General features: G+C 28.6%; 1 protein-coding gene across 4 annotated transcripts in view; it reads right to left on the bottom strand.

The window, feature by feature from the left end:
• LOC107451011 (uncharacterized) overlaps positions 1–23,971 on the bottom strand; it is a 105,524-nt gene that overhangs the window by 14,075 nt on the left and 67,478 nt on the right. For 2 of the 4 annotated variants that reach the window (XM_043041100.3, XM_043041101.3), the window contains 6 exons: positions 23,370–23,527; positions 18,240–18,815; positions 9,074–9,261; positions 6,043–6,207; positions 4,790–5,052; positions 865–1,057 (listed from right to left, as the gene is read on the bottom strand). In XM_043041100.3, the coding sequence (XP_042897034.2) occupies positions 865–1,057; positions 4,790–5,052; positions 6,043–6,207; positions 9,074–9,261; positions 18,240–18,815; positions 23,370–23,527 (1,543 nt within the window). The remainder of the gene's footprint in view (positions 1–864; positions 1,058–4,789; positions 5,053–6,042; positions 6,208–9,073; positions 9,262–18,239; positions 18,816–23,369; positions 23,528–23,971) is intronic. The other 2 variants (XM_016066963.5, XM_071187556.2) reach the window with 1 other exon arrangement.

Genomic DNA, 23,971 nt, shown 5'->3' with positions numbered 1-23,971 from the left:
ATTTTAAAGGAACATAATTTGTTAATTCCTAAGTAAATAAAATTTTTGCACATTTAATACATATTAATTTCTTTTCATCATGCGACTTGAAATAAGTGCACAATAATATTGTAGTGCAAATTCATGTGCATTGTCCCATATTTAACCCTTAATGAAACAATTTTTCACACGAGTTTCAAATCTTGATCTTTTACGGTTGAATAAAACATATTTTTAAATATTTTCAATTCTAATATAAGGGATCATGATATAGCATTTATTTATTTAAAATTCTGTGGTGAAAATGAGTATGTCTCACTATTCACTTAAATTTTGCCAGTGTATTCTACTTTCTTTCCCTTTTTTTTTTTTTTTTTTTTTTGAAGCAAGTGTCATTTAATTTATCAGTATAAGTGATATAAAAGTAAAAACAAAAAAAATTAATTTCAGATCAGTAGAGATTTTAGATTTCAGATCAGTATAACCTTTAAATATGTATTAAAAAAACAGTAAATATAAAAATGAAAAGTTCTTCACTTCTGATGCCTTAGCAAATAAGCAAAGTTCTAAGAAAATCCTGTTCCATGTACAGTCACGCCCTACATCTACAACATGAAATAAATTAACTCATTCTAAAGGCAGCATGCTTATCTTTGGACCATCAGAGAGATAAAGGCAATTAAGAAACTACAGATAATAGTAAAATAGTATAATACCATGCAGTACTACGTAAATATTTATTCTATGAAATAAAACACCATCCTCTGGAAAATTTTGTTTCTCAAAACGAACTGTGAAAATCATATTTCTTACTGCTTTTAACTGGGGTAGTATTTTAAAAAGCAATAAAAGAATTGATGCAAAAATAAAGAAAAAGAAATTTACACTTTGAGACACTCTGACTTAAGCAGAATTGGAGGAATATTTTCTTCTGTTTTAGGTGAGTCTTGTTTCATTTTGTCAACTGATTTTTTAATCTCATCAGCATCAGCTTTATGCTTGAGCTCCTCAGGTTTAGAATTTATTATTCCTGCAGCAAGCAACTTCTTCATAAGAGAATCAACATCTACATCAGGAACTAAATAATATTAAGTGAAATAACTTTAGTTAAATATGACAACATTTATAATGATATGATAAAAAATATAATAAAGTAAAGGGAAAGTCATACTGTAAATAATTTTTTTAAACATGCAAATGAATATGCTGTGCACATACAAACATTACAAAAAGTAATATTTTAAGCATTAATAAAGATATTTTTTCTCGTAGTTAATATTACTCTGTAATATTTCACATTATTTAATAGTTCAGTTTTAAAACCATGTTTTATAATAAAATACATTTAAGTAACTGTATAAATATCTAAAATATTCTTTTGAACTGTTAAAGCATTTTTTATCAATTTAATTTAATAAGATGCTCTGAATTTCAAATGAAAGCACAACATTGTGACTGGCAAAAATATACATGATTTTTAATGCTTTGTAGCACTTTTGATGAAAAAAAAAGACATTTTAAATCTTAGAACTTAGAAATTGTATTTTTTTATTCTGTTTTTAATCTTCCAGCAACAAACAATCATCATTAATGAATATCTCTTGGAATAAAGAAAAATCCCCCTTAAGAATTATCAGGACATAGTATACAACTTATTATCATGGTGAATCACCAGAAAAAATTTCCCAAAAAATAGGTTAACGAGTTTTTTCCACCAACCAAAGCAATTTTTACATTATACCCCAGTATTTGCATTAAATTTTGTTAAATTTGATGTAAATACAGTTTTAAGATACAGTAAACACAGTTTTTTAAGATTGAAATTAGGCAAAATATATAGTTCAATTAAACTGTGTTAAACTAAAATTAAAATTATAATTTAAATTAATTTAAAATGACTTTACATGTTACAAGTATGGCATACTAAAGAATAATGAACCCAGTGAACAAATATTATTGTTAAGCACATGTAGGGGTTGGTGGGGAAAGTGAGCAGAGGATGGAACTCTATAGTGTTTAAATAAAATAACTAACATCTATGATGTTTATTCAAGAGACAATCAGAGTACCAGTTTGGAGAATTTTATACATTAATAATTGCAATAAAAAAAAGTAATAATTAAAATAAAGTGAACTTCTAAAGAAGTTTAATAATTTAGCTAATTCATATTACAGATATTCAAGTCTGAAAAGAACTTACATAGTAAGCAATCATATTTACTTGCAAAATGAAATAAATATTAAAACATTATTATGACAAAGTGGTGGTATTTAATTGGTTTCTAAATGGCATAACTATCTGTGAATTAATTCAAAAAGAATAAATAACTATTTTATTGATTCATGCATATTATTCACGCACGTCATTAAAAGTGCACGTTAACAGAATGATAAAATCATTTTGAAAATTAATGAGCCTTTTCTGAATTTAAAATATATATTTAATTTTTCTGTGAATGAGGAAATTATAATATAAGATGTAAAGCTAAGTTTCCTTTGGAACCATATCCTTTGGTACCAGGTTAGCACAAGTGAGTGGTAACCCCCTTTTAAAGTGACAGAGATTAGTCAATTAGTATCAGGTTACCTTGCACCACACGAAGTACATGTACCTCACTGCAGAGCGCGACTGCCGAACGGGGTTTTCGATTTGACAGCTTTGAATTATCACCAGAACTGAGTGGCAGTCAAAACAGTATAATGGGATCATTGCACAAAAGGGAGAATTTTTGATATGACCAGGCCTTAATCACCGACTTAGAAGGCTTTGGTAATATGACTAGAATTTCAGAAAAGGGACCAACAGAAAATTACTTTGGAAACTACAGTACACTTTGAAATTAACTTAACAATCACAAAACTCATAATATTATCATATCTCATCATATCACGAAACTCACACGTTTTTATAACTAAAAATATATATATATTTATTAAAAGAAAATGCCTCTATGCACTTCTTCATAAAAATCGAGCATGATATTCAATTAGAAACTTTGCATATACAATCACAAGTGAAAACACAATAACATAAAATAACCAAACTTTTGATCAAAAGTGAAATTTTAGCATCTATGGAGATGGCCAGTAATACAACTCACTGCCTGCAGGATTTGGCTGGTTTTGCAGTGAAACGTTTTTTTTTAAACATAAAATGTGGATTTTATTGAATTTATGTTTTAATATTTACAGAAGCTATGCATATTTGTTTCAGATAGTACAGATTGAAATATGCTGAGAATGACTACAGTTTTTAAAATTTTAGCCATTTTTTACAGTTTAAACCAGCATTTACAACAAATTATATTACATTAACTCACATGATAATCATTTATAATTTTCGGTAAAACACAACTATAAAATGTTTAATAAAATGATAACTAACAATGTGTTCGTCCTGATGAAGAGGAATGAATAAACAAGAAATAATTCAATTAAATTTACAACTATGATTACATGTAAAATTTTGTCAATTTTTAATAATTTTTAATTAATGAAAATGAATATTTGCAAAGTTGATAACCTAAGAAAAATTATCTTTTCATTTGCAAATTGTTAAATTTCAATTCATTTTGGTGAGAATCTTCAGAAATGTTTGGAACAAACCTTTTCTCACTAAACATTTTTTAAACCAAAATATAATAATATTCAAAAATAATTTTTTTTACATTGACAATAATAATAATTTAATATATAATGGCAATGACAATAATATTTCTTTGAAAGCTCTAACAGAAATATATTAAAATTGAATTAGAAGAATTTTCAACATTTATAGGATACAAAAATATTGCTAAAAATGCTAAAAAAAAATTTGATAGCTGACATATCAAAAATTAGGATGAAAAATCTTTTTGATGAGAAACCATATATAGGTCAGTAGAACACAATACATCTTTGGATTATAAAAAAAAATGGATACCACTTTTCTTTTTTAAACTATAATCTGCAGTGAGTAAAAAAAATAACAAAAAGCACCCTGAATAACTTTTGATCAAATGATCAAATTTTCATGTGCAGGGACTCAATCTTAATGGTTTGAGAGGCTAAACTCAAATATGCTAATTCGTTAGAGCAGACAAAAATGTACTTCCTGAGTAAACATTCCTTTTTTGAGACAAATTTGGATTCTAGACCAAATCTGGATTAAGGGGAACCTCAATCTGGGAAATATGATCAGGAGCGTGATTCAAATTTTGGACCAATTAAAGTTAATTTTACTTTTTAAGCATTTTGTCGTATCTTAAGAAATTTTTGGGAAAATTGAAAATTTTGGCAAACAATTATAAAATCAATCAATATACAATCTTTAAAATTATGTAAAAATTTGCATAATTTACAATTTAAAAATTTTTTAACTATTATTAAATAAAATATATAATTATTAAAAAAAAATTTTGCATGGTCTTTGGATAAAGGAATTTTACAGTTGTGTGCAAAAAGATTTCAATTCACTTATAAAATTTCTCGAGATACAGCGAAATATGCAAAAAGTAAAATTAACATTTAGGGACCAAACTATTGTAACCATATTTCCCAGATTGCAGCTACTTCTATATTCTGAGGGTAAGAAATCCAGATCAATCATAAAAAGGCATGTTTATTCAGAAAAATGCTTTTTTGTGTCTGATTTCATAACTCCAAATATCATCTGTGTTAATTAATTAACGTATTTGAGCCCATTAAACCATAAAGATTCAGCTTTAGTTCATAAAAATCCAATTATTAGATCAAAAATTATTTACAGAACTACATTTTTTTTGCACACTACTATACTAAACACAATAAATGAATTAAAAAAAAAACTTACCTTTTGTGTTTAAATTTCCTTCTGAAGAACATATTGACACATGCTCTTCAAATGCTTCTCTGAAACTTGGTTGTCCTGATGTAGAAGCAGAAGTAGAAACTAAATTAGATATTTGTGGCAGCAAACCTGGTGGAGGTATATGAAATTGTTGATTTTGAGGTTGTTCCAACTGAGTGTTCATAGGATTTGGATTCCTTTCTCTAACTCTCCAAGATCCACGGAAGCCATATCTTGCACCTCTTCCAGATCTTCTTTTATAAGGTCTACAGATAAAAACTAAATTAGTTCAAAATAAATATTTTTTTCTTCATTCAAGAAAAAATGTTTCTTAAAAATTGGTATAACTATTTCACCATAGAAAGTTATATATATACATGCATATATATTTCTTTATATCAAGGCTTGAAAAATTGAAACAATTTTCCGAGTGCTGCCAGAGAAGTTCGGCAACAACATATATATACCCGAACAATAATTTTACATGACCAAACATCACTTTTGATTGTACATTAAAAAATTAGCTCTTATTAATCTGTCGTTAATAATAGTATTAACTAATATTAACAAAGAAATATTAAGTATAATTAATAAGGTATAAAGCATTGATGGGGCAAATGCTGATCATTATAATTAACAAAGAAGTAATAGCATCAAAATTTTTAAGAACTATCAATGTTCAACAAAACAGTGTCTTAATTGTTCATTTCAACTTCTGTTATTTTAAAAACAAAGTAAATAGACATTTCTGAAAATTGCACGAATATTAGGAGTACAGAATCTCTGTATTTTTAAATAAATTTTTTTTTATAAAAACAAATTACACAAATATTCCATCTATGCACCATTAATTACACATAAGACATCCATGGGATAGTCCAATTCTTCCTAGGAATATTAAAATATGAGAAAGAATGTTTGACATTTTAACAGTGATTTTTATCTTCACTCAACTTTGATGAAGTAAGTCATAGGTTTAAGAATTTGGGTAAGATCACCACTGTGCATAACCAACATCTTGAAAAGTATTGTGTTGTAGGATATTTAATGTGCATATGTTTTATGTTTAAAAAAATATGCAATTGCATCGTAATTAAGTAAAGGGAAAACAATCAACATTTATATTTGCTACAAAAATTTTAGGGGGTTCTAAAAAATATTATTTGTTGGGTGATTTTTAATTAAAAAACAACTTTGAAAGAAGAGTAGAAAGTATTTTTGCATTTGGAATAGTTAGAAGGAATGAGAAGATATACCTTGATTTAGCATAGTTCATTTGAGAATTATATCCGTCATCTTCATGAATTAAATGTGATGGACTAAAGCGATGGCCTCTTGTGTCTTGAAATTCTATATATGTCTGATGATATTCTGAATGTTGATTTGACGGAGGATATGGAGGAGGAAAAGTATGTGGTTCCCTAAACAAGAATTATTAGTTTATTATTATTATTAATAATAACAATAATATATAAATATATACATAAATGACTAGACATGACAAATATTTAAAGACTAAGATCATGAATATTTGAAGCAATAAGCAAAACAGATGTTCTTGGCAGAAGAACAAAATAATATTATACCTAATTAAATTAAACATAAAAATTATTTAAAAATCATTGATGTGGTTTTAGGTGTTGATGAAATTTAAGAAATTTCTGGTTACAGTTATTGTTACTATTTTTATTTCGCTAAAACCAGGAAAAACTTCTTAAAAAGTTCAAATGTTCTATATAATATCAACAAACAAGCATATTATTAGAAGCCTAATCTATAATAAAATAAAGTGTATTATCAGCTTAAGAAATAGATTTGATATTACCAAAGTAAAATTATTTTTATGTATAAAAAAATAGAACTTTTAACCATCTCATTTATTATTTGAAAACAAACTATGTAATATTTAATTCAGCAAATGTTGCCGAATATTGAATATAATTTTTTTTGAGATCACTTAAAATATATTAATCAGTTAATTTACAAAAAGTAACGTTAAACCTGTAATCCTTGTAAAGTAAAGTATATATAAGGATGTAATTCAGTTGCTCCAATAAAAAAAATTAAATTATTTTGTTGCTAACATTATCATAACACATTAATTTTTTCAACCAAATATTACTTATAGAACGGCTTTAGGCTTAATTATTCTAGTCAATAAATAAAAATAATTAATTAACCCATCGATAAATAAATAAAAACTGCTAATTCACTGTCAACATGAAGACATCATTTTCCACCTTCTCACAAACCAAATTCTAAATAAATCAGCCAGATCAAATACCGAACATAAATAAAATATTTCCCTCATTAATAATAAATAAAATAAGCAATTTTTTTATACATTCGGTCTGTTCAAACAATGCAAAAAAAAGAAAAACGCATTTTTCTTAACCTTTCAGTGTTGTAAAGAAAACGCCAATATTTTTAACATTTAATTACTCTGAAACTAATTTAAAATTTTAAAAAAAGGTCAAAATTTCTTTTTATTTTTATCTTTAGCCATAGAAGTACTAATTTGCAAATTAAAATTTTACTGTGATAAGTTTTCAAAAAAATCCAAAAGACTGTCAATGAAAACTATTTATTTATTTCAACTCTAAATTTAAACATAGTGAAACAAATTTACTCTGCTTAAATTTCGAGTCTGTCATTTACAGGAAGAGGCAAAAAAATCGTTATTCCCTTGCTAATCTTCAACTTTGACGTAAAATAACTGTATCAATAACATTTTGATATCAGAATATTAATTTATGTTTTGATATCAGATTCATTGCTGTAGAAACATGGAAATTCTTTTATTGTTTCATCTTATAGTTTTTGAGTTCTAACAGTGAGAAGCATGCTCAGTGAAAATCTTCTGAAATAGTGGTGACAGCTGCAGTACCTAATTTTCTAATCTAGAGAGATAATGAAAAAATACCTCGGAAATAAAACAGTCAACATAGTGTCGTTTACACATTGTTTTCATCATAGAAATTTTTATGTATTTAAAAATGAAGATAAGTTTTTGTAGTATGAAATTAAAGTGAGGTTTTCTTTCAGCTTCTAGCCAAACTCTATTTACCTATTCACTATTATGCTTTTCGAATTTTTCTATTTCATAAAGTATGAAAAAGAGCTCATTACCATCTTATATACCTCTATACCTCAATTTCTGATTAAACTGGCTTGTTTGAAGGAGTTGCAGAATGAGTGATTGAAAAAATGAACTTATTTATGGCAAGGATGTGATTAGATTTGTTAAGAAAAATATGAAATGAAACTTGTACATGTTTTTGCACTACTATTATTTTTCATTGCTAAAATAAATAAAAACATAATGTTGAATAATTTCATTTGTATTTTCTAAAAATAAAAAAGGAAGAAAATTAAGTTTTGTAATAATGATGAATAACCATGCAAAATTTGCCGAATAATGAAAATCTTTGTGAGGTCAAAATGACTTCCGATCCCAGCGCCCTTGTCTGGGGCTGCAGTTCCAGTACTCCACCCCTAATCTGGCCCTGCATTACTGAAATGTTAATTAGTAATCTTAGATTTACTAAAAAATTTGTAATGCTTCTATAGAGAAATTTCGGTTTCTTCTTTCGTTTTTCATGTTAACAGTAACATTCATTAAAGTGCAGTTGTAGATCTTATAAATCTTGGAACACATAATTTGGAATACTAATTTTGTGTTAATAGCTTGGTATAACTAACAAAGTTATAATATTTAAAAGGAAGTTAAAACTCAGAGCAATTTAGTAAGTACTGAGCAATATTAATACATGAGAGAGTTAGGAAAATATATATTTTAAAAAAGTATTGAAAAAAAAAATATTTAATGTAAAACAGATGTGTCAAAACATATTTTTATAAACTTAAGTTTTCCAGACAATGATCACTATACTGTGCAAAAAAAAAATAAACTACTTTAAATATTTAAAAATGATAAAACATTGGTACGTTCAACCAATTAGGAATATAGAATAAATGTGTACAATATTTACACCTCTGCCCTCGTGCATCACACCAACCAGTTATAAGCCAATAAAATATTTCCCTTGGAAAATATTTATATTTGAAAAATCAAATTTCTTCAATACAACTGCTTTTGCATAAATGTTGAATGTTGAATTAATTTAATGTAATAAATTAAAATGCTTACAGATAAAGTATAAAAAATGTGCTTCAAAGCATGTTCACATTTTATTAGTTGCTTTTACAATCATATTAAATCCAAAAACATTCAAAATCAAAATACAATAAATCCGAAGAAAAAAAACATTGATAAGGAGTGCACACCTAAATTCATTTGGTTGTCTTTTCCACTGTTGCTCAGGCCACCTGGAATCATTCCAATGAGGATAAAAATTTCTGTTGCATCTTTCCTCTTCTGCAACAGGATAATCTGAATGTATTTCAGAATGTTTGTGTAATTTCAAGTTGTGAGAAGGGCTTTTGTCAGTTGGGAGATTCCAAGAGTTTTCCTCCTAATATAAATAATACAAACAGAACAGTTTAATAAAATGTTAAGAAATATCTTATCAAATCATAATTACATACCATTCAAAAAGGCATCTTAAACTGTATTAGAAATTAGAACTGAAATTTTTTCATCATGATGAACAATAATATTTTTTTAAGATCTAAAATGTTTCTTCCAGTTGACAAATTTCAGCCAGATATTTAGATATATTAAACACATTCGTAATATTAAGGGATTGGTGCCATGAAATGATAAGCCACGGTATTTCCAAATATGACATTTTTACATCAAACTAATCCTTTGCATAGTTTACAGAAAAATACATATAAATTTAGGACTAGTAGTAAAATTTTAAAAATCTTAGGATAACCACTTTTACAAAATTTTAGGAAATTCTTAGAACATTTGATAATGATTTAGAACAATTTTTTATTACATAGATAACATATGTTAATTGATTAAATAATTATAATTGCTTTGAAATTATAAGAAATCTAAACACAAAATAATAAATAGATATAGGCAATCGCAACGCTCGAATACGCCATCAGGGGAGAAGACCAGCGCCATGCCTTTGGCACTTCCCCTTCTCTCTCGTCCTCTTTTCAGTTGTATAGGAATGTACTACAATATTTTTCATATTAAACTGCTAAAAATATTTTTTTAATTTCCATTACACTTTCTTTTAGAAGTATATGTAATGTAGTTGTCAATTCCATATAGTTTCCTAACTTAAAAGACTTTAATCTAGTTCAAAATCAAGACAGAAACTAACATACTGCCTTCTTATATGACTCTCCACACGCTAATGGTGAAAGCATGTGAAGTGTTGCTATAGGTAGAGAGTTCTGCTCTATGCCACCTGTAGCCCGTTTCGATTGCCCATAAAATAATTTGAGGAAAAAGAGCTCATGAACAATGTTCATACAAAATTCAATGTTTGCAATTGTTCAGCCTTAGTAGAATATAAACTGAAGTGATTTCAAGGATTGTTTTTTTTAAAAAAAAATTAAGATTAAAATTACAAAACATATCTTTCATGGCACATCTTTCATGTTTCAACTGTACCAGTATCTTGCTAATGTCGGCCAGGTGGCCGAGCGGTTAGCGTGCCTGACTGCGAAGCCAATGGCTGAGGGTTCGAATCCCGCTCTGGGCATGGATGTTTCTCTCTATGTGTTGTCATCTGTTGGGTGTGATGTTTGAATGTGGCCCACCCTATGAACGGGTATTTGTGGCAGTGTGGCATGAGTATTGTTGCTCGCCTCCGTGACTTAGGTTCACAGGTACCCACTGGGTAACGTTAAAATGATCAACACTTCCGACCTCTTCCAAGGTGAAGAACGAAAGTTCAGTACCTGCCGTTACAGAAAAAAAAGTATCTTGCTAATTGCAGAATTCCGTAGAGCTTTCACTGACTGACTACATTACTATGCTTATTGCAGACAGCCCGCTTTTTTATTTTTAATACATTTAAGTTATATTATATTTAAGCTAAACTATATTTAATGAATATTATATTCATTATGTGTTTAATTTATAATTACCAGACAGCAATGATCATGTTACAGCAGCTTGAAAACGCTGAGCTTTGTGAGGGAAAATTAAACTACAAAAAATATATTTTTTCAGAATATTAATAAAGTAATTATTAATTACAAATTAAACTAGAAAATAAATTATATTAAATAAAATATCATTTGAATAAAATAAATTTGAATAACAAGTACTAAGAGATAAATTCAAACTAATCTCTATCATACAAGATTTTATTACATCTTACAAAAATTTTAAATAAATATGCAGACGTGCCAACCTAGCAAAATTAACATTCAGGAGTTTCCCTAACAAGAATTCAGGAGATTTCAGGAGGGGTAAAAAAAGGTGCATGGTATGCAACATTTGGCACTTCTAAGGAATTTTAAGTAAAAAATTTATTAAATATAAGAATGCAAGAAATTTTACACACTAATAGAGCAATAATTGTTTAAAAATATTAAATGGAAATAAAATAATTAAACACAGATTTAGCAACACAAAACTATATTAGGTAGATACTCTTTAAATAAATACCATTTCCTTAATAAAACATTATTCAAAAACCCGACACTGTAATAAAAATACACAAAAACTTTTAAAAAATAAACAAATTGAATAAGTATTTTATTTTAAAAAACCAATTCAATACTAATGTCTGTACAATAAAGAACCAATTATCCGGGATGCTCGGGACCATCGCTATCCCGGATGTCTTAATTTCCCGGTTTCCTGGATCGACAAAAAAGTGTCGTTAATCGATGTTTTATCAAACCCAAATTACAAGGAAAAAATGTAAACACATTTTAAAGTAAGAGAAAAAAGAAAAGCACTCCTAAATCTAAAAAGGAAAAAAATTGTAGAAAAATAAAATTTAAAAGAATAAAAAAATTTGCAAGTTTAGACAAGAAAAACAAGTTTAAAAAATAATTACGATTCCTAAATCAACTAATAAACAAAACCAATGATTAAATAACGCAATATATTTCATGGGGGGGGAGCGAAAATAAAAGGAAAACCTATTAATCTAAATAAAAACAACACTTGAAAATTATCGAACCGAAACGATAGTTAAAAAACGGCACTAGCATAAATATTAAAACCTAGAACAAGGCAAGATCAACGGACTTTAAAAAAAAAAAAAAAACTAATGAAAAAATTTGGTAATACAAATAATTTTATTGAGTGCAAAATTTATCATGAAAAAGAAAAAAAAAACGTAGTGGAATCAGAAAAACGAAACTGCAATCTGCTTCATAAAATAATTGTATGCTTAAATTAATAAACAATTCTCCTTTTTTTTTTATACAAAAACGCGATTTTTAATTAAAGCAGGTGTGATTCCACATCAAGAAAAACTTGCGAATGATACCGCACTTCCAAAGAATCAGAATTTATTCAAAAGAAAAACATTTTATTTTTATTAATCGATGTCAAATAGATAAATATATTTTTCTCTTTCATCTTCTGTTCACTGATATGCATGTGCAATGCATTTTCCCCACCCCCTCGTAAATCAAACTAGCAAACGAAATCATCATGCCACTCCTTTGAGTTTAACGACCTAAAAGAGAATAAAGATCTAAAATCTTCAAGGTCGCGGAAGAAATGACGTTTCTCTGGGTAAACGGGGAAAAAAATTCTTCCCTTCCTCACATTTTCCTCTACTCAACTTCAAGGATTAGTCCAGTTTCCGCTTTTTTTTTTCATATCGTTTTAGTTCAAAATGGCGGGAGAACCGAGCAAATTTTTTTTACGGATTATCTGGATACCAGATAAATGGTTCTCTACTGTATGCATGAAAAAAAGAGTTGCAGACTTAGCTCTCCGCAATTAAGTCTTGCTAAAGTCATTGGTACATGATTTGTTGAAATTGATCCATACTTCCGTTTCGACTTAAGACATCCTTGAATTTTTTTTTTTTTTTAAATATACGAAGTACGAAGACTAAACGAATAATTGATATCACGTTGCTAGTTTACGAGCTTGTTGCTAACCGTGGAAAAATACGCATTAAAAACTATAAAAACAGCATGATACAATATCAATTCCAACTATCGAGAGTACGAGTTTCCCCACTCCTGAACGGACGTCACTCGATAACGACATGTGACGTCATTGCATTCAACTCCACAGGAAAGAAGAGGAAGATTTCACCCGCCCCCAGTGTAAGGGGGCGGGTGAAATAGGAGTGTTTTTAGAGGTAACGTTGAAGAGGGGGGAAAATAAAGCATGTTCAGCTACGCTTCAGGCAGATGGTAGTTTGATAAGAGGGGATGGAATTCAAGCTGAAAGAAAAACTTACCTTCGCACTCGCGGAAAAATTAGGTAATTTTGAGTTTGGCCGTCGATCGCAGTAACATTCGGGAGTTTTTCAAATCAATTCCGGAGGGCGGGAGAATAACTCAAAATTCGGGAGACTCCCGCAAAATGCGGGAGAGTTGGCACGTCTGAATATGTAACCCCCAATACAAATTCTAAAATTTCATTAGAAAATGTAATTTTTTTTTTCTTCATAATGACAAAGGTTAGCCAAAATTTTCAAACCAAAATTTCCAAATATATAAGGCGCAATCCTCTATCCCTTGCATAACAAATATTTTTGCATTAAGCACATAATATTTTAATTAAAAATTTTTATACTTATTGTAAATTTTTTAATTTTCAAGTTCATTACTTCCTTATTACTTTTCATACATTTTCAAGTAATTATTTGATTTTTATTTTGAATAGCAATCGTCGTTTTCATGTATGTATCTTTAGCAATGAATGAGATACCATGAGAAACTATTGATTGAGGTTTTACTACAATAGTACAATGCACACAATAAAAAAACAGTACACTTTAATAACTCTTGATCTAGTGATCCAATTTTAAAATGCTAAGATATAATCTTAAGACAAATCTTGATAATATAAATCTTAATATATATTCATAAGATAAATCTTAAATATACTACTTCATTTAGGCGGGGCTGAAGATATTTTAAATTACAAAATCAAACACAATGATATTATTCTGGCTAAAAATGCCTTTTTTTTCAAATAATTTGGATTTCTGATCCTCAAAATACGATGGGTAGCCACAATTATAAAAATATGGGTGTCTTGGAATATTCATCCACTTTTAGATGCACCTGGATAATTTTTCTTAAATTTTTTTCCGCACATGCGCTGTATAAAGCAACGACTTCAATTACTCTTATCTGGCGCAGTTATTATTATTATTTTTTTAATTTTAAAGCAATAATTTTTTCGTTATCAGTTTAAAATTGATTCAAACGCTTTGTTTAATTTTTTTTAAATATTTAAGCTACAGTGTAAAGTCGCGTATCCGGAATCGGTAGGACTTCCAGAAGTCCGTATAATAGATTTTTCCGTATCATAGACCCCCAAGGTAAACAAACCTTAAAATGATTTAATAAACGATCTGAATCTAAGAAGCAAAAAATAAACATTATTTTTAAGGGGAATAATGTTTTAGCATTAGAATATCTAATCAATCAAATATAAAATATTAGAAAACAAAAATATTATTGCTGAAAATATGGAAAATGAAAAAAAATTTAACAGTTATGAAAATATTAATCCACCATTTTGAACTAGAACGATTCAAGCAGGAAGGAGAAATTCATGTCATTCTGGAACAAAGCTTAAAATTTTCTAAATCTAAGAAGCAAAAAATAAATAAACATTATTTTTAAGGGGAATAATGTTTTAGTATTAGAATATCTAATCAATAAAATATGAAATATAAGAAAAAAATATTGCTAAAAATATAGAAAACGAAAAAAAGTTGACATATGAAAATAATAATCCGCCATTTTTAACTAGAATGATTCAAGCAAGAAAGGAAAATTCCCGTCATTCATTAAGGTGGGTAGGTGGAGGAGAAAAATTCATTTCCTCCTTATTTGTAAAAGAAAATAAGTGTAAAGAGGAGATCATTTAAGTTGAGGGTGGGGAAGTAACAAATTATTGTTTTCTCTCCAATCATTGGCTATCAATCAAGCATAAAGGCGGGGCACGCTGATCGGGTTCTCTTTATTTTTTCTTCTATGACTGAAAGAATCTGCTAAAGAAAGAATGTTACCCCCTTTTTCCCCCGCCTCCTAAATATTACATGGTATGGGGAAGAACGAATGTTTTGTTTCTCAAGGTTGTGTATCCTTTTAGATCTATTCAAATTTTACATTTTGACTCCCCCTCCACCTTAACGCTTGCCACGTTTACCCTTTTCCACAGTATTTCTTCTTTCAATAAAAAGGTTCCAGGAAATGCCTATTTTACTAGCCACCTGCATGGGAGAGGGGGGAGGGGACTCAGTTGCGGTCTTTTGAAAACAAACCTCCCTCTTTTTCCTACATTCCAAGGGAGGAGCGTCACTAACGGTCACTCAATGGTCTTGGTAGATCTTCACTTCCCCTTTCTGGTGATTTATGGGTTCGATGCATAAATCAGAGGTTCAGTGCAAGCTAGAAAAAGAGAAAATGTGTCAAAAGACTTTTTTTTTAAGGAAAGGGGAAGATGGAGAGATGTTTGTCTATTTTGATTGTTAAAAAGTGTCTGGGAAATCGACCCTTCCGGGAAAGGGACGTCCGGATATGGGACGTAACACTGTATAGCAAAAGTGGCACTAGACCTAGTATATATTTCGGACATTTACCAAAGGTCTAGTCATACTAGGTCTGGTTAAAAACCATTTCCCGGAATACATTTGCCCGATATATCCTACACAGATGTTTTTTTAAGGTCAAGTGCCATTGCCCGGTATACATTTGCCTGGTATATCCTACACTGATGTTTTTTAAGGTCAAGTGCCATTGCCCAGTATACATTTGCCCGGTATACCCTACACTGATGTTTTTTTAAGGTTCAGTGCCACTGCCCGGTATACCCTACACTGATGCTTTTTTAAGGTCAAGTGCCACTAGCCAGTATGCATTTGCCCGGTATACCCTACACTGATGTTTTTTCAAAGTCAAGTGCCATTGCCCGGTATATATTTGCCCAGTACTCCCAACACTGATGTTTGTTCTAATCTATCGTCAGTAAGTATTAAAATATCGAATTATTATAATTATATCCATGAATAAATTAATATCAAATCAGCAGTAATAAATATTTCGGACATTCACTAAAGTGACTAATTTGATTGTCAATATTCACCGGTGAAAGTCAACAACCACCGATTTCGGTCATTCACAGTAACATGCACATCATTTACATAATAACCTCATCAGGACGATTATTTCATACTTTGCCTAAATAGCATCCGCATTTCAAAAAATAAAAATGTATTGGTATTGTTGGCGATTATCTCGTAAGGCCATAAAGAATCATGCATAGTACAGGTAAGGAAGATATGAACCTCGAAGGAAAAGTGGATGAATACCCCAAGGAACCTATTCTGGCTAAAAATGCCTTTTTTTTCAAATAATTTGGATTTCTGACCCTCCAAAACACGGTGGGTAGCCACAATTATAAAAATATGACACCAGTAGTTTACTCAGCAAAGTGGTCGGAATTTAGAGAACCTTAATATCATTTATTTATTTTGTATTATTTACGATACCCTTAATATAATTTTATTTCTGTTTAGTTCATTATATCCCCATAAGGGTCAATCTAGGATTTTGTGCCATAGTCCCATTTTTGGAATTTTGTGAAAAACATGACAGAATTTTTTTTTAAAATTCTTCCTATTCTGTTACTGGAAAATTACATTTACATAGACTTAATTAAACTAAAACTCAGTGGCACAGCGATCCTTGGGAGAACAAGGTCTGCTGTGCACATCCCAATTTGCACACAAATTATGCACACAATTATGAAATTTGTTTATACTGTGGGGACTAGAATGCAGGCGATGTCAACCTTTATCTATCAAAAGGTACCCCAAGATAGAATCTAGTTATTATGTTAATTGGAATTGTATTATTATAGTTATAGTTAAACTACATTACTCCCCCACCAGGAATTTTATCTGGAATAGAATTCGATGAATGGATATCATCAGTTGATTCATTGCCGAATTGTGAAAGACCGGGAGAGCTACATCAAGTTCACCAGAGTTTGAGCGATGGTTGTGAGAGCTGCATTAAGTTTGCGATTATGTAAGTGGTCGCTCCTGTGTTGCTATTAGCAGTAGACCGTGTACAAGTTCCAGTAGTTGGACCGAGACTGAGTAGCATTAGTGTGAGGAGGACAATGTTGCAGTCACAAATAGCAGGTCAACTGTTCAATGTGTACCATCCCTCCACGTAGGCATGTTCGAATTGAAGTGAGCGTTACTGTCAAGATAGGTGTATTCAGATCATGTCCAAAGGACACCAATGTGGGCAGAATGTTCTGTATGTATTTATCATCAGCAGAATATCAACAGTCACTTATCAAAAAGAAATTCAAGATAAAATTGAGTTAATACGTCTTATATACAAGCGAATCGGAATTTTATTAGTGTAGTGATAGTTACACTACAATACAAAGATATTTTCTGGCAAGATATAATTTTTCATGATTATTGATTATTTATTATTATTTGTGTGGAGTGTTTTAAAGACAATGTCAACCTTCATTCCATCAAACGGTACCTCAAGATAGAATCAAGTTAACTTTGTCTTACATACTAGTGAATTGGTATTTAATAATTTTAGTGGTAGTTACACCATAAGTTCAAAGGTGTACAAATTTTTAAATCATTTTAAAGTATGTAACTTCAAATGACTAAACCTGAAAATTTTACAGAAATAGACCAAATAGTTTGAGTAAAAAAAATTAAAGATTTTTTTTCGTTTTTTAAATATTAATTTTTAAACACTATTTATCTAATTACATTCGAATATTGGATTCTGTCATTTAAACTTAAGATAGTTTGAAAAAGATACAAAACTTTGTACACCATTCAATTAAAAATATTTTTGACCAATCAAAAACTAGACAGGAAAAATAATAAATAAGGGTAAAAAAAAAATTAATTTTGCACGAAATTTTCTTTGGATATAAAACTTTTACAATTGTGTGCAACAATGTTTTAATTCACTTTAGTTTTAAAAGATATGACAGAAATATGTAAAAAATTAAATTCAGATTATGGGGACTAAACTTTCGACCACTTTCCTAACTAAAAAATTGGGATCAAACTTCCATTTGTGATTTGTTACCTCTAAGGTCAGAAATACAAATCTACTACAAAATAAAGTATGTTTATTCAGAAAAAGCATGCATTGTGCGGGATTCCATTCTGGTATAAAAAGTTTTCTTGGCTTTCAAAAAAACTGCAATTGGTGTGAATGTTACATATTTTTCCTTAATTTATCTTTTTTAACATCAAGCAATATCAATACCTTAATATGAAATAAGTATTTGAGCAGCTCTATTTTAAAATTATTCTTTTAAAACATACAATCAATTGAAAAGATTAAACTTCTTTACTTCTGTAATTACCTGATAGTTATGGCTTTCTTGATTTTCATCTAATCTTTCATAAGCAGCAAGTGGTTGACATGCTAGGTATTTCAGTCCTGGCTCTTCATTAATTGCATGATTTTTCTTATCATTAAATTTATTATTCATATTAGCTTGCCTCCAGTCGACATCACTGAGGCTCTCAGAGTCACTGTTTAGCAAAGAATGCAATTCCGGAGGCTTTTGTCTCATATCAACATCTTTGAAGTCTTTACTTTCACAAATAGAATCTTCATGCTCATCAACACATTCTTTCTTTTCAGGATGCTTAATATCACATTTCTCTCCAACAGTGCTAGGATGGAACTTATTTACAATGTCAAAACAGGGCTCTGTTCCAATAACAACCTGAGGAACCGGACCACTAGCAAATATTTTACATAACCGACCATCTCCTAGATCAGCCATCAAGGGTGGACCACCAAACTTAATTTCATATGGTTGGTTATCGATGTAAACTTCTCTTGTGGGAATACCCAAGCATATTGTATGTCTTTTACCATTTATTTCAAATTCAGCAGATTTTCCATCAAAATTTAGTAGTATTGGATTAGGCTAAAAATAGAACCAAAAAAATTCTCGTTCAATATAACTAGTGCATTTGAAAAAACAGATTATATTACTAAAATAAAATTTCATTGAAACCCTTTTTTGATTTATTCTTATAAATTAGTCATACAAAGAGTATTTATATTAGAACTATTGTATAAAAAGTATTGTAATTTAATATACTGTTTAATGTATCATATTAAAATCTTTGGAATTCATTCTACAGGGTGGCCACTCAAAACAGATTTCAAATTTCCCTGATTTTTCCAGGTAAAAATCTTAAAATTTCCAGGTTTGTGTTTTTTTCCTTCTTTCTTATAAAGTGTAGGATGTGTACAAGAAAAGTGTCTGCATTATAAAATATCTTATTCAAAATGTCATTTTTTTAAACATATCTTGAAAAATTTTTTATTTTTTTACAAGATATTTTTTTATTATTTTTTAATGTTCTGGTACAACATTAATTTTTAAAAAATTAAGACATGGAGAAAATAATATGTTTAGCTTGGAAAATATATTGTTTTTATTGAATAATTTTAATTGTTTTTATTGAATTTAATGTGTTACTTTAAGTAGTATTTGCTCAAAGTGTACCTACAAAATGACAAAATCAGAATAACCAATAAAACCTTGGATAAGTATTGTTTAATATATTTTCATTAAGGAAAAGAAAACCGTTTCAGGTGATTATATATCAATAATTTTTAATAATTAGAGTGGCTCCCAAAAGTGCTCAATCACTTATAACTTATATTGAAATAGGAAATAAAAATTCAATAATTAAAATGAATATTTCACAATGGGTATTTGATAATAAGATGTATAATCTATTCTTAGCAAAACTGCACGGAATATTTTAAAAACAAAGCAAAAGTTAATTTTTTAATCAAATAGTAACAAAAATGTTACCCCACGAAAGTCATCGTACATTTAAATGTTTTGGATCTCAGAATTAAAATTATCGTTAATTGCTTTTTTTATTTAATTATTTTTCCTTTAATTTTTTATTTCTTTATTAGCAATTTAGTATCAAACCTATAATAGCAAAATTATATTTTAATTTTTGCTTGCTAACTCCGTAATATTTTGTTTTATCATTTAAAAATGATTTGTGGTCGTAATAAAATAGACCAAATTTGATTATTTGTCTTCATAAGAGGTAAATCAGTAATGAATATGTTAAATTAGTTTACTGTATTCAATTGAACTGTGCAATATGTGATAAAATGCTTAAAAGAAGGACTTCATATCAGAGATTAAAAATATAAATTTTGTGGAAAAATTCATAAATTTGCAATTGAGTATTGTAAAAGTTTATGTAAAAATTTTAAAAAAATATTCTGCATGAATTTCACCTGACAAAAAAAAAACTAGTTACACGTATTTTCAACCTTTAGAAGCTATTGTAGATGCTAAAGGAAACTCCACTAAATGTTAATTTAACGAAAAATTAGATTTACTAATAGACTGAGTTTTTTCTTTAAAAGTGTATGATGACTTGTGTGGGATAAAGTTTTCGTCACTTTTTGATTATTGATTCCTTAAAAATAGACTTTTCCTCTGATTTTAAAATATTTCATATTGTCATTTAAAATATTTCAGTTTTGTTAAGATTAGAACACATTTTTTATCATTAAATATACATTCTGAAACATTCATTTTAATTAATGGATAGTCTTATTTCATTGAAAGTCATAAGTGTATCAACACTTTTGTGAATCACTGTAATTACTTTTCAATATAAAGCTGTACTGTATACTGCATTATACTGTATTTCATCTTACCAGTGCTTTTTATAAAATTCACTGATCATATTTTCCTTAAACCAATATCTCAAGTCAAATTTTTAAATAATGGTATTTTGAAATAGCATTTTTATTTTAAGAGATTCAGTATAAAAAAATGAATATCAGAAATGTAAAATTGTCTAATTTTTAGTTCTATACTCTATAGAAGAAAAAAAATAGATAAAATTCCATAAAATTTATACTTTTTCGATTTTTTTTCTTATTTGAAATTAAAACATTTAAAGAATTCCAATCTTAACACACAGTTTTTTAGTTTAGCATAGTTAATTGTTTTTGTTTGAACAACTGGAATCTTGTACAGTGCAGAAGTAAAACACTAAGTTTCGTTTTCCTTTTCCTGACTAAACACATATGAATGGAAAAATTATATTTTATGTATATGTATTATTTAATATGTTTCCTATATATTCCTTAGTCATTGTCAGCTTTTTTAGGTAAAAAGAGGAATAGTTTTGAAATATCATCTCTGGAATGCAAGCAACATTTACGAACTTTCGATATTGTGATAACTATACAATTCGAATTTTGAATCAAAAAACTAATATTTACCAACAAAACCGTAAAATTTGATATTAATATATAGTTAGTTCTAAAAAAAAACTTTTTTCAAAATAAAAATATACTATAAAAGGTTAAAATGAAATAGAAAAAATTAGCATTAATGCAAGAATTGTAACAATTTGTCGACAAACATTGCTGTTAGTGATGGGGGGAAATGCGTGATTGGTTGGTTTGCTGAGAAAAAATAATTTACAGATTTCTTTGAATGGGAGTTCAAAAGCTTTCAGAAAAAGAGTGCAATATAAAATCTATTATTTTAACCAACTAATTTTTAGAGAATTTAATAAAGTTAAAAATACAAAAACATTTTGACTCATTTTGTCAAAATAGAAAAAAATTACCACTCTCAATTGCGAACAAACTTGAATCATTGTGCGAACACGGACAGAATTTAAAAACCGAATTCTAACCCTGTCTTCCACATCCACCATAATCTTTGCCTTTCCTAAATTGCACAGTCCCATAGTCTGCATAGAGAGCAAAGGTTTCTACATTTGCATGGGAGAATTTTATGTTTTATTCCAGTTTAACAGGATGATAATGGAGCAAATTTTGATGAAAGCCAAGTAAGTTGATGATATTTTAACTGTTTGGAGATACATTTCCGTCTAAAAAATGTGGGTATAATCGATGAAACAATTTAAATTAAGAAAATTAGCAAATAATTTAAATTAGTGAAATTAAAAAAGTATTAAAAGAAAAAATTTCCAGCTTTTCTTTAAAATTTCCAGGTTTTTATCCATATTTCCCTGATTTTTCCAGGTTTTATCCAGTATAAAAAAAATTCCCTGATAATTCCAGGTTTTCAAGGTTTCCTAGGTGGGTGGCCACCCTGTTCTAGTTTAAGGAGGTACCAGTGTATATGGATACACCTAGCTAACTGCAAAGTACCAAATTATGCACCAAAAAATAATGTTGGAAAATAGTTGTTTATTCAAGAATTCAGCAAAGCCATACTACTTTTGATAATTTACTGTTGTTGATGTTTAATTTATTCTAATGGATTAGACGCGCAAACAGAATTTACATCAGAGCTATTCCATCAAATGTATTGTAAGTTAATATTAAATTTTGTGTATAAGATGAAATTTTTGGAATTTATTTTAAAACTAAACTATAGAGATGGCAGTGTGTATAGATACACCCAACTGACTGCAAAGTACCAAATTTAAACCAAAAAATATTTGTTAGAATAAGCTGCTTATTTAAAATGGAGCAAAACCATTTAACTATTAAGTTTTCAGCAAAGGGAGTTTGAAATTTGCTGTACAACAATGTCACTTCTACTCACCTTTCAGATAAAAACAAAATAAAACAAAAAATAACATCTAATACAGATATTGCAGATCATATAAAAGATAACAAGTAAATTCAAAAATGTGCCAACTTCCGATAGGATTATGAGTGATGCCATGCTCTTTAAAAAAATAAATCAATTGATTTTTATTCAATTTTATAAAGAGTGAATGGAAATATTGATATTTTCATTAAATGTAATGAATGGCTAACTTTTTATTTCAATGCAAGTGCATAATGAATTATAATTCAATGTCATGACAACTGAATATCAAAATCTACTTGTAACCTTTTTTTTCTATTAGATATCGTAGCATTAGATATCATGAGGTTGGTTGGAATTGGCTTAATTTTTTGTAGAGTACTTTCTCAATAAAGCACCTATAATGGATCTCTCCTGTACAACAAAGCGCCAATTGAATACTTACTTCTGATTATAATTTGGCAGTTATATGACTGGGGGCTTCTGCCTCCCAGAGCCTCTAAGTTCGACCATTGAAATTTTATTCAGTATTTGAAAAGAAATTTTTACTTGTGATACTTAAAAGGGTTATGCCTTAAAATTTTCAAGTAGTACATAGAGCTTTTTCAGTTTGAATGTATGGCTACGCTTGAGAACTTAATACTGTTACATGATTACATAATAAAAGTAACTTTTTATAAATGAGAAAATTTATTTGTAAGTTCATCATGCTTCAATATCCTAAATTCAATACAAGACAATCTTCTGATATCACACTATACACCCTACCCTGCATTACAATGTATATCAGCTGAATTTCATCAAAATTATTTAAAATTAGGAATGACAACTGAAATCAATTAAATTTTGCAACAAATGATTTTAGACAGAACAAATTATAAAATAAACATTTTTACACAGTATAAAACATACCAAGCCTTCAATGTGTATACTTTTCTGTTCTCCTTTGAAAGTTAATTCATGTGGTTCACCATTATCAAAGATAATAAAGGCTCTGTTTCCAATGAAGTGTATTGTTCTCTTTTGACCATCTAATATGAACTCTCTTGTACCTTTAAGTACATAAGAATCTGAACAAAATGTTACATAAAAAGCATCAATTTTTCAAGACCATACATAAAATAATGAAAATATCACTCAAGAAACACATAAAATAATGAAAATATCACTTTAAAAAAAAATTACTATAACATTATTAACTATAACATAAAAAACACTATAACATAAAAAATGTATAAGTTCTGTACAATTTTTTTACATGAATTCTCTAAAGAAAAAATACTATCACAAATTAGAAATTTATAATTCAAATTACTATGCTGATACTTATTGGATTAAATATCTACATTAACTTATTGGATTAGGTAAGGAGAGACTTTAAAAGAGATTTGTGATCAAATAAAAAATAACGATGAAAATCTTTATATATATATTGTCAGATGATATAAAGTTGCATCAATTTTTCTACACATTATCATGTCTTAAAATTTTTATAAATTCTCATCTTGCTTCTA

The sequence above is a fragment of the Parasteatoda tepidariorum genome, chromosome 11, assembly GCF_982258835.1.
Source record: "Parasteatoda tepidariorum strain Cologne lab strain chromosome 11, Ptep-v5.0, whole genome shotgun sequence".
Taxonomy (NCBI): Eukaryota; Metazoa; Arthropoda; class Arachnida; order Araneae; family Theridiidae; genus Parasteatoda; species Parasteatoda tepidariorum.
This window is presented reverse-complemented; position numbering and strand designations above follow the sequence as displayed.